We start from the raw sequence: 12,711 nt of genomic DNA, 5'->3' as shown, positions 1-12,711 counted from the left end.
GCTCCCCCAATTCCAGGGAGTTGAATCCTGTTAGGAAATGCCAGTCGACTATCTCAGCTGGTCCCACTGGTGTAATTATACCGGAGAAGTTGGGTCGGTCTTAATGCAGAGCTGTCAGAGGCCCTGTACGCCTCTCCTCTCCAGCTTTTACTTCACTTCTGTGCTAATTGTCCACTATTTTTTAACACGAGCAAGAGCCATTTCATTTACATTTTAAATCATCTTAAAGGTCTAGTTTTTGGAAAAGAAAGCATTTTAAAAGCAAATAAAAACAATACTTACTTTTTTTTATTTATTTTTTTTTACAAATTCAAAGTGATGTATGTCACGGGGCCTTTGGCTCTAAATTTGAATTCACTTGTTTCAGATAAACTGTGTAGCTATTTTATGTGAAAAAGAGAAACAAAATACAAACTTGGAAAAAAGGTGAGGGTAAAAAATACTAAAACTATCCAGAACAACAAAAGATGACTGAGTGAGTTGCCTGGGCAAGAGATGCAACTTGAATATTAGACAGAACCTAAAAGTCACACAATATCTTTATTGTTAACCTGTTATATATTTTTTTCTTAAGAATACGCAAGAGATCCTATGTGTGACTGTTTACTTTTCAAAACTCTTCTATATTAACCTGATGTTGAATTGCATGCTGGAATTGGAGTTGTGAAACTCGGATCAGTTGGAATCCGTGAGTGAATGATTTTTGACGAGACTTGGGAAATGGCGCTAAGTGCTTAAAACGAATTGAATTGTTTTGTACACTTCATGTTTGATTTGGATAACTGTAGGACCTGGTAGAACCGGGACAAAACATATCAGAGCGAAATAATTCTGCAACGAAAAGACACGAAGCAGCTGATGTGCGGAGTTTACAGTTCTCCTCTTATACAGACTGTTTTTGGAAATTTCACACTTGCCCCAAAACAAAAAAATCACACTGCACTAAATAAATAAATAAAAACTCTAAATTTATTATGGCAACACAATTGGCCTTATGTAAAATAATTTTAATGAATGAAAGAATAAATGATTATCAGCGTTATTTATGAATGAGCAGAGAGATTAACAAAGACGGAGGTTTTGAAAAACGATCCTCTGCGTGCTTCAGTGAAGAAAACGTGAATCTTCTGTTCCTGGAGGCTTAAAGCCAGATTGAAAAAGTTCCGCTTTATTAAGAGAAAAATAAAAACAGAACTACTCATTTTTAATTGTTCTTAATGTCCAGGCTATGGAGGCCAGCAGACAGTGATTATGTCTTGTTCCAACTCTAATAACGCGATGCCCCAAATTTACTAGTTGACTTTAAAAACCACACGGATTTCTGATAGCCTATTCAGCTTCTCGAAACACAATGTCCGAGTAAAAAAGAAAAACACAAAAAGAATAGGAATTAAAAAAATACAAACACAAAAAAAAGAAGAAAAAGAAAAACAAACGCATTCACGAAGATATTACAAATAAATTGATGCTTTTCTATTGCAGCGGATTCGGCTTGTGGTCTTTCTGGGAACCGTTTTAGAAACATTTACCTTGTTCATCTGAGAGTCGCTGTTATATTTACTCTTTAGTTTAATCTGGTTGAAGTTCTCTCTGAGGCAGCCCGCCTCAGTGTCTGATCCATCTGAACCACGGATTTGAAATAAAAACATGTTGGACTGGGAAGTGACGTTATAAAGTTGAGAAATTATAATAATATGTTTTTGTTTTTTTTTTCTTATTTAAAGAACAATATATTTTAGGGCCGTTGACTTTTTTAGATGAGTTCTCATGTGAAGCGTTCCTGTGTGGCTTATGACGTAGGTAGTAATGACTTTAGCAGGTATATGGCCAGTGTTAGCTACAACACTCAACTCTGAAGAAGTGAAGCTGTGAAGCAATGAAGCTTCAGAGGCCCTGTACGCCTCTGAAGCTCTGAAACTCAGAAACTGCTCCCGGCGTACGGCGGCCTTGAACTTGAGCTCAGATGGCATCTGTTTGTCCCCCATCTTGCAGCTCCCCCTCCCTGGTTGTCTCTGCGCATTAAACCTGACCTTGACCCGGGGGGCAGCCTGATCACACCACAGCTCGGAGACGGGCTGTCTGGGTGGTTTGAATGTGCGCGCGCAAAGGTCGGCCACTCTCAGACAAGCCGACATCAGGCCATTAAAGTAGCTCTACTACTATTCGGTTAAAGCAGAAATTCAGACGTGCATTGCCATTTTCCGTAACCCATCAGTTCAACATGAAGTACATCACCACACTGTTAACAAGGCCGAGGGTAAGATTAATTATCTCCCTTGTTTTACATGAAGGCAACAGACATCCAAATACCCGGCCGGGCTATTCCACGAGAAAGTGGAATAGCCTTAAAATTGATGTCGAAAATTAACACTTCACTCTTTAGTTATATAGACCACAAGCAATTATACGGTGAAAAACATTGCATACCATTTTGAGCAGCATAGAGTGTTTTATAGTCATGTATTCACCAAAGGAAAAAAGAGCAAAAATGTCACGTAAATACCGCTTCAGTGTTTAACCGATTCTGAGAGGATTTCATGCCTTTCATGTGTGTGACACGTTTTAGATCCTATTGGAACAATAATGAGAGATTGTACGTCAACTTCACAGAGTATTTATGCAGAGAACAACATGAAGCAAGAAACACAAACTTATTTTAAATAGCACTTTATTCATTCACGAAAGAGGCATTTCTTTGTCCCAGCAATAAACAAATAAGAAAAAATTAAATAAAAACAATAAATACCAATGATAGACTTAAAGACACACACACACACCCACACACACACACACACACACACACACACACACACACACACACACCACACACACACACACACACACACACACACACACACACACACACACCTTAAAAGATTGCTAAAAACATATTCATTTAAAACGCAAAACGTATGAATGAAAACATCTCAAAGACTTGGGCTGAAAATACGTCGAGCACTCCGTATCACATCAGGATTGGTGGAAATCAACCAGTGACCTCATTTAAATTTATGTATTTATTTAGTTAATCACAAAAGGAAGACATTCAGAGACGTAATGGTCCATTGAAGAATGAATGAGACTGTAATGCTAACAGACTGATGCTTCCGGGAGACGCGGCCCGCCAGAGCTCACACTATGTGCAACTGCTATTGTTTGTTTGTTTGTTTGTTCTGGGACCTCTCCACTACTATGCAACGAAACCCTCAAGTTTTCCACTCCAAATCATACTATGCATATTTACACGAAAAATGCATTCACTGCACCAGAAAGAAAGCGATTGAGAGGAACTGTCCTGTTCACCATGAACCCCTGAACAAACTGTGGCGGACATGAATTATCTGATCTCTTTTTTTATTAATTATTATTATTTTACTTTTTTATCGACGAAATACAAGTATTGCAGACTACACAATCACTCCAGATTTAATTTGAAACATTAAATAACAGGCATAGTGTGTGTAGAAGATCATTTGGATATTTGAACGTGACACACGCACCCACACACTAATATATACATGTATATATACATACAGATATAGATAGATATATGGAATCTTTGTGTTTCAACCCAAGATATTTTTAATGCTGTAAATGTTCTAACAATTTTCCCATTCCTTAAAAAAAACTGAATACTTGATCTGCTGGCGTTCAAGAAGTAGAGGAAAGGAGCGTTAACCAATCATAGTCCTAAGACATTGATAGATGCATTCTCTTCTAAATTGCTTAGGTTATGCACTGTCTTCCTTTAATTCTTTCTTTCTTCCTTTCTCCTTTCTTTCTTTCTTTGACATGCTTGAATTGAGAATTACAGAGACTAAAATTGATGTTTGCGAGAACCAAAGACTGACATGATGACATCGCGCTCGCAGAAAGCGTTACGCATCTGCTTAAGTCCCGCTCGTGCCAGACCTCAGCCTTGTTCAAATATTTTCCTGTGATTGACAGCTCTAAACAATTCGGCTCCGCTCTCTTCTCTCCTCTTCAATCATGTGATCAGCAGCTCTCAGCCAATGGACGTCCGTTTCTTGGTCCAGGGGGTTTGTTGCGTCAAGGCTACTGCAGAGATGAAACCAGAGTTCTGGTCGGGTACAGGGAGTCTTTGTCTTTGAGCGACCACACTTCCTGAAAGGCTATGGACGCGTTCATCACGTGAATTAATTAAATCTGCGTGTTCGGGAGCACCGTAGATTAGTCTTCCTTTATTTTCTAAATGTGGTAGCAGTGCAAGAGCGCTTAGAGTTTGAGGGGAGGCTCTGCAAACAGAAACCATAGTGTGGAAAGACGTGCATATGAAAACCTCCCTGGTCCTAAATTCTCGCTGGCCAGCGGAGACTGTGATGTTCGTGTATGACAACAACCTAGAAGACCTCAACAAGAACATGGAGGGTCTGGTGGGCAGCGGGAACTTTGCTGCAGCTACTGCGGCGAGTCAGTGCCGCAACCTCATGGCCCATTCTGCTACTGCGGCCGCTTTCGGAGGACACGCCTCTAACCTGGTGCATTCCTCAGCTGGTTACTCTACAGTGGACGTTTCCACCTCGAGCTCCAGTGAGACTACGGCATCTTCAGGAAAACAATGTGGGACCGGACCCTGCCCCGGAGCCGCCGTGCCGCACCAGAGTTCATCAGCTCCAACAGCGTTACCATACAGCTACTTTGGTAACAGTTACTATCCATGCAGGATGGGGAGAAGCTCCATTAAATCATGCACCCAGGCGACTGGAGCTGCACTCAGTTCTCAGTACATGGATACTACAGTGAGTCCTGACGAGTATCCAAACCACCGGGCCAAAGAGTTCACATTCTACCACGGCTATGCCAACCCCTACCAGTCCATGGCCAGCTACCTGGACGTATCAGTTGTCCAAACTCTTGGAAGCGGAGATCCACGCCATGAAACCCTTCTCCCCATGGACAGCTACCAGCCATGGGCTCTGACCAACGGTTGGGGAGGACAGATGTACTGCTCCAAGGACCAGGCGCAGGCTGGACACCTCTGGAAGACTGCTCTTGCTGGTAATTTCTGGAGCTTTTACGCTTCAGTTACTGTGTTAGCTTTTGCCTAGCCTAGCAGTCCACACTGTTCAGCAGAGGAATTAATCTTTAAAGCAGCAACACTGAATACAACCAATGCCGCTGTGTATTTAATCGTAACATATTGATAAAATGAAAATACAAGTAATGAATTGTTATTATTAGGCCTATAATATAATAATAATAATAATAATAATAATAATAATAATAATAATAATAATAATAATAAGTATTATTATTATTATTATTATTATTATTATTATTATTATTATTATTATTATTATTATTAATTGGTGTCGTGGTCATTAAACTGACTTCTTTAGTGTCATAAGATCTATCTATCTATCTATCTATCTATCTATCTATCTATCTATCTATCTATCTATCTATCTATCTATCTATCTATCTATCTATCTATCTATCTATCTATCTATCTATCTATCTATCTATCTATCTATCTATCTATCTATCTATCTATCTATCTATCTATCTATCTATCTATCTATCTATCTATCTATCTATCTATCTATCTATCTATCTATCTATCTATCTATCTATCTATCTATCTATCTATCTATCTATCTATCTATCTATCTATCTATCTATCTATCTATCTATCTATCTATCTATCTATCTATCTATCTATCTATCTATCTATCTATCTATCTATCTATCTATCTATCTATTTTCTGGATTTCTAGACTTCAGCTGTTGAATTAAAAAATACTTTTTCTGCCTCACTTTTCTCAAAAGGACATTATTAAATATTTTTAATTTCATTATATTAAGTGTCATCAAACATGTCTGTATTATTTTAAATAAAATGTTATCTCTTCAGTACAACCAAAATTGATCACAAATAATAAAATGAGCGAGGCCGCAGTTCAGTTGAAAATGGTTCCTGTCTGAGTACCAGACGGATCCAAACCTGTGTGATGCAGGTTTATATCCTCTTCATGAATGAACACCGCACATTTCCAGCGTTTATAATCCTGTGTAATGCTCAGTGCAACTTGGAAATATCCTGATCTGTGGAACTTCGTCCTTAAATCTTCAATCCTGTGTCTCTAATGCTTTTCACCAGATGTGGTGGCGCACCAACACGAAGGCTCGCCTTTCCGCCGGGGCAGAAAGAAGCGGATACCATACACTAAGCTCCAGCTCAAAGAACTGGAGAAGGAATATGCAGCCAACAAGTTCATCACGAAGGACAAGCGGAGGAAGATCTCGGCTGTGACTAACCTCTCTGAGCGCCAGATAACCATCTGGTTCCAGAACAGGCGAGTGAAGGAGAAGAAGTTCGTTGCCAAAGTGAAAAGCAGCGCGCAGTAGCACACAGCTCTGCGGATTTTATTGCGGACTTCAGTGTTTATCATATTACAGAACAGAGAGAATTGGGATGAACCTAAAATATACAAGTGAAAACATGAGAATAAAATGACGTAAATTGGCAACCGGAACGGGGACTGTGAGGGACTCATGTAGGCCTACTCAATAGAAAATTGAAAAGCTACAAAAAAAAATGTACTCAAAGCCTTGAGATGAACCTTCTTGGAGGCGCTTTGTAAATTCTGTCGCTTTCTGCTTGTTTTCAAGTGACTCCCTGTCGATGTTTGTTTTTCACAGCTGTTTGTGTGGTCAGTGCTCAGATATAGCTAGTGTATGACAGTAGTAGTATGACTTTTACATTGCTAATACAGTAAAGCAGTTATCGCAACATACTTTAACACCTAATAAATTCCTGCAACCTCAAGTGTCATCACTCAGGTCTACCTAGATAAAGTAATACAAATAGCGCTTTTCTATTGAATAATCATGATCTGAAATACTGTTACTGGTGTTCTCACAAAAACCACAAAGGTAGAGCGACTCAGTTTTAAAATCCTTCTTCTGGCTCAGAGAACAGATTTTGAAATACTGTTGGTTTATAAATCAATGAAAGGTCTAGCACCATAATACATTAAAGTTCTGCTGTTGTTGAATCAACCTTCCAAATTTCGCCTTTCTTCTAGTTATATATTAAACAATATATAATATAATAATAATAATAATAATAATAATAATAATAATAATAATAATAATAATAATAATAATAATAATAATAATAATATAATAATAATGCACAAACACACGTGTGTGTGCGTGTGCCCGCGTGTGTGTGTCTACCGTCATCAGTACTTTCTGAGATGTTTATCACTAATTAATTTCATGGAAACGTTTCATTCTTTTGTATTTGCATCAAAGTTGTGAACTAAATTTCCGAACTTGTTTTTTACAGCCAAACGCAAAAAGCTCCACATTACTAATTTCCACACGACCGCTTCCTTTGCAATATTATGCACCGGAGGAACGACCAAAACTATTTATAACTGGTCTGGTTAAATGAAAATGGTATGCCCAGTCTAAAAATAAAAAAATAAAATAAAATAAAAAACGTAAATTAGTTTTTATTGGTAGTGTGAAAAGTCTTTTTATTTAAAATAAAAATAATTGTTTTCCGATAAAATAGCCTGTAGCCTATGGCGTTTATGTTTTGATGTCTAACTAGAACCCTAAGAAGTAAAACTGGGAATATTTCTTTGATTGAAAAAATATTCTTGCTGTTTTGGTCTAAAAATCATTATAATTGACAGTGACACAAAGCTGAATACTAAGATTTGGTATATAGTAAAACGAAAGTTTCCTAATTAATTTGGAAGGGAACTTAGTCCGAAGCTGCAGTTTTAGCTGAGTACGGTTAAAATCTTTTTCTCTGTCTCTCGTTCTCTCTGTATGTGTGTGTGTGTATGTGTGTGCTTTATATTAACAATGAACTTGACAAACGGTTCAGCTTGCGTGTTGACTGTGTTTACTGCTCCGTCTCTGTCCTTTTTTAAAGCTGCTATTCCTCACGGAAGCCCAGCCTCTCATAAAGCTCCCTGTCCCCTTTGCTCTAAATAACTGGAGGAGGCTGGGGTGGAGGTGGACGAGCAGGAGGCTGCTGTGGTCCCACCACATCACACTCACGAGATCAGCTCAGTTTTATGTTTCATGTGGACTGAATCAAACTGTGTCAAGTCGGATTTTTTGCATCTTATATTTTAGCCAACTCCTCTTTTGTCACAGTTACCACAACCACTTGTAGTAGCATTTGTAATGTTTTCTGAACATGGGTTGTCATTTAGCCAACTATTGTAAATCAAGGCTACTTAAAATTAAATTAAACTCTTTATGTAATTGTGAGATGGGCTCAATTGACTGATTCTACAATTGCTATAAAAAAAAAAAACTTTTCTTAAATGTTGCAATTATGTTTTCTAAATTGCCCATACAAAAATCATATGCTAAAATGCATTGTATTCTCCAATGAATTAACAAAATGCCATAGCATAAAGGGAAACAAAACATGATTCATTAAAGGATTAATGAATCATTAATCATTAATGAATCATTGATGAAAGGGGTTTCTAACTGAAGCAAAATTTTCATTGCCAAGTTTGTATTTCAACTACCTTCTAGAATTCAAATTCTGCAAATTGATTCAGGGAATTTTTTACATTTAAATAGTATAAAGAAAAAGTATAACGAAAGGTAATTTATTCAAATACTGGGCAGAAATTGAAATAAAGATAAATCATTTATGACTATTAATTTTGGACCACCTGTAAAAAATCCTTTTATGATTTACTGGTCACATTTTTAAAATATCTGTAATAGAACAATATTCTTTCTTATCTGCCTTTACTACTTCCAAACCATGGAAAGATGTTAAACTTTACAAAATAAAGTATATGTAATGAATTAAAAACCAACACATTTAGAAAAAAACAAACATAGTTTTAGTTATGCAATTTTTTGTTCTAAGAGCAAAACATATTTTCTATTCTATTCTATTCTATTCTATTCTTGACATTTGATATGATAGCAGGGGTGGACTTAAGAACACACTCAGTGACACACATCCACATCTCCCCACGGCACAGTTTATGTCTAGGAGAAGGAATGCAGGACGGGGTCTCGTTTTCTGTCTCAAGTTCATGTCCAAAATACCTCCCTTACCAACACGCATACACACACACACACACACACACACACACACACACACACACACACACACACACACACACACACACACACACACACACACACACACACACACACACACACACACACACACCCTCCACGTTTTACTACCTCTTTCTCCACCCATCCCTCTCCTCCTCTGTCTGCTTTGTGGTCTGCCTTTTTTTGACAGACAGCTTGTAAACATTTAGCAGTCTGGCCTCTGTCTGCTCTACAAGGACTTGAGAGGTGCAAAAGGCCTTAGGAAAGGAGCGTTCTGATTCACCAGATGCACACTGGCATGAGTGCACTGCATTCCAACATAAAGTATTTTAAAATGTTAAGAAAAAATGATGGGAACCTTTCAAAATAAAAATAAAAAATTATACCACTTATGATGAAAACACAAGAAGATTAAATTGGGTTTGTATTTGTGAATAAATATTAATATGCCACACAATAATGTCTTTTGATCCTCCCAATTTCATGCACGATTTCAGGTGTGGCATAATTGTGTTTTGATCTTTTAAATAATCTATTCATAGATGACACCTTCACATCATTTGAAATCTCCAGAAGAAAAAGAAATTCACCAGGATTAATTATTTTGTGATACATCCAACTAGTTTTGCCAAACAAATGACTCCTTTCCTAATACATCAAAGGAAAATGTTTTAAATACCATTTAGACCAGGGGTGCTCAAGTCCAGTCCTCGAGAGCTACCGTCCTGCAACTTTTAGTTGCAGCCTTACTCCAGTAGACCAGGCTCAGCTATGAACAGGCCTGGTAACAAGTCATTCATTTGATTCAGGTGTGTTGGAGCAGGGATGCATCTGATAGTTGCAGGACGGTAGCTCTTGAGGACTGGACTTGAGCACCCCTGATTTAGACTATGTGTCAGAGATAAAAGGTAATGTCTCAAAGATTTGTAAGATAATTCAAAACAGGTCTGCTATTTCTTGATAAAAACCAAGTGATCATAGGAAGAGAGCCTCCAAATTCCACTCACATGGTCTTATTCAATTTGAAGTTTTGCATCGCCTGTATTAAAGTAGAAAACAAAAACTCTTTAGGATTTATTATTTAAGAACAACATTTATTCATCTGTACAAAGGGCTCCAAGCCTCTCATGTTAGGGACCTTAAAATAAGCATTAAGTAAAATGAAATCTTTTATTCTGATGATTTCAGAATACAACATTATCTTTGTAGGAGGCTTTCTGAAACTTAATCTTAACAGCTTGTGACCAGAAAAGTCACCTCTACTTTGAGGGGGGGGAATTCCTTCTTCTCTTTCAGCCTCTTATGTTGATCAGACAACAAACCAGATTCTGTAAAATATAACAAAAAAGTTAAATTGAAAGAAAACATTGCAGGTGTCAAATAAATGAAACATTCAGGAGCTGAATGAACAAAATACAATTTGAATTTATTAATGAATTTAAATACAAATTTTGAATGAACAAATGAACTGAGAGCATAGTTTTAAAAGACAACATAACCCAGCAGACTGCACAGCAAGTCCAAACCTCAAAAGGTTAATGTAGTGTTTGTGTAGGACTCAGAAACCATACTGTGAAGCTTTAGTGAAATAACCTTGACTAAGCTTCCATTAATGCCACATTTATCACAGCTGGTCCAGAAAACAACTGTAACCCTTAAAGCAGGGATGTCAAAGTCAAAAAACTAAATTTGCTACAAGCTGAGGGCCAGCTTGGGGCTACGTTTATTAAAATATGTTAAAATGATTGCACAAACCCTGTTGAACCAAGACCTAACACAGTGTATATTATTTAATAATTAAACAAATAAAGCAATGTTTTCTTATGGATCTGTCAGTAATTTCAAGTGAAACCATTTTTCAACAGGCAAACAAACGAGAACAATCTTCCTTCAAAGAAAAATAGCATGTTCTGTAGATTAAAAGAACAAAGCAATATTTCATTATGATAGTCAGTAACCTCAAAGGAAAACATTTTCAACAGGCAAACAGCAAAAAATTTAATTGTTTTTGAAATCCTAAATATGTTTTTTAATATCAAGATAAATACATAAATTAAAGTGCAGGCAGTATAAACTGAAAATGCATTATTGTGCTGCTCTATGATGTTCATATTCTTGTCTTTGTGTGTTTCTGAGAAGCTTGATAGTGCCTTCTGAGATTATATTCTTTCATCACAGCCAAATTTTCTCCACACAGAAGACACACAGGCAGTGATGGCATAGTTACTTTGAAAAAGTAACTTAAATCAGAATACTGATTACTTCTTGAAAAAGTAACTTAGATTACTGATTACTTGATTTGAAGTAACTGAGTTACATTAAAAGTAATTATTTTAGTTACTTTCAGCAGCTGCTAACAACAACAACGCTCCGCCACCTGTGAACATCATATTGATCTTTGCCAATACTTATTAGCAAGCTATTTTATAACGATTACATCAACAATGTGTCTCCACTTATATGGTTGAACTGAAGGGGAGATTGTTTAATGGTTACAACAGTAAAAAACTTTAGTAATTTGTGCATGTTTTTGTGTTTCTATTGTCTGAAAAATTATAAATGGGATTTTAGACCTCTCAGATGTCCCGCTGCACAGATTTGTGACACTTATCTTAATATTAGAATTATAAGGCGTTCAGTTGCACAACTTTGGACATGTTCATTCGTGGCTGTTTTCATGTTCATTGCGCTGTTCAGATTAGCTTCCATGTTTGCTATTTTCTGGAGCGCAACGTGAAGCTTGACGTCATTCAAAGGTAATATATTAATTTGACATTAACAAAGAGACAGCGGGACGAATCATCCGGGAAATGATGAACAGGGAGAGTCTAACTAAAATGCCAGACAAATTCTGGGGTTATGTCTGCATATTAACCGCGACACGTGACTCATCAAATCTGCAAGCGACTTTAAAAAAACAAGCTCAAATAATAATAATTATAATTATAATAATCGTACTTGGTAAGCGAAATTCAAAATAGTTTCTGTTTTTCCAGCAACAAAATTCGCATCTCCCTCCATTGTTTATGTTTCTGTCGTTGCTAATACTGTCACATAGACTCTCCCCAATAGTAGGTTCTAATAGTAATTAAATCATCCAGGGGGCCACAAATATAATCCTTGCTCGCGATGTCTCCAGTTCTTAATCCAAAGCTTTGATTTTTGGTTACGTCTTTTTTAGGTTAACATAAGTGCGCAAACTAAAGTTACCACTTCAACGTCGTTGTCCATGTTTGTTTGTTTAGCCTACTCTAAATTCAGGTGTGACAGCGCAGAATTTTAATTTTAAGGGATTTTTTATATCTGGAATTAGAATGTTTTCGAGTAAAACCTCACACTCTACGATCGAACCCGTTACACCTACGATTTTAAATCGGCTAGTGTGTGGTCTCACGTTTTCAGAATCGGCCGACTTTTCTAAAATCGTGTAGTGTGAACTGGGCATAACAGTTTCTGAAAAAAGTACTGAATGACTAAATTCTACAACCATATTTATGGTTTGAAACCTAAACCTGCAAAGCCATGAAACACAACAAATATTCTCCAAGCTTGGATCTGTGGTAGCTGGCTGTTTGGCCCCTGCTCTGGAGGCACTGAATTAAAAAACACACCTGAAAATGTGTTATATCA

At 37.1% G+C, this 12,711-nt stretch overlaps 1 protein-coding gene across 1 annotated transcript; it reads left to right on the top strand.

Moving 5' to 3' along the window:
• The first annotated feature begins 4,292 nt into the window (after window positions 1-4,292).
• hoxb13a (homeobox B13a) lies at window positions 4,293-6,766 on the top strand. The gene is made up of 2 exons (XM_055035730.1): window positions 4,293-5,019; window positions 6,122-6,766. The coding sequence occupies exons 1-2, from the start codon at window positions 4,293-4,295 to the stop codon at window positions 6,367-6,369; spliced, it is 975 nt and encodes a 324-aa protein (XP_054891705.1). The 3' UTR covers window positions 6,370-6,766.
• Window positions 6,767-12,711: the final 5,945 nt, after the last annotated feature.

This window comes from Poeciliopsis prolifica, unplaced genomic scaffold, assembly GCF_027474105.1.
Source record: "Poeciliopsis prolifica strain line A6 unplaced genomic scaffold, Auburn_PproV2 SCAFFOLD010, whole genome shotgun sequence".
In the NCBI taxonomy this organism is placed as follows: domain Eukaryota; kingdom Metazoa; phylum Chordata; class Actinopteri; order Cyprinodontiformes; family Poeciliidae; genus Poeciliopsis; species Poeciliopsis prolifica.
This window is presented reverse-complemented; position numbering and strand designations above follow the sequence as displayed.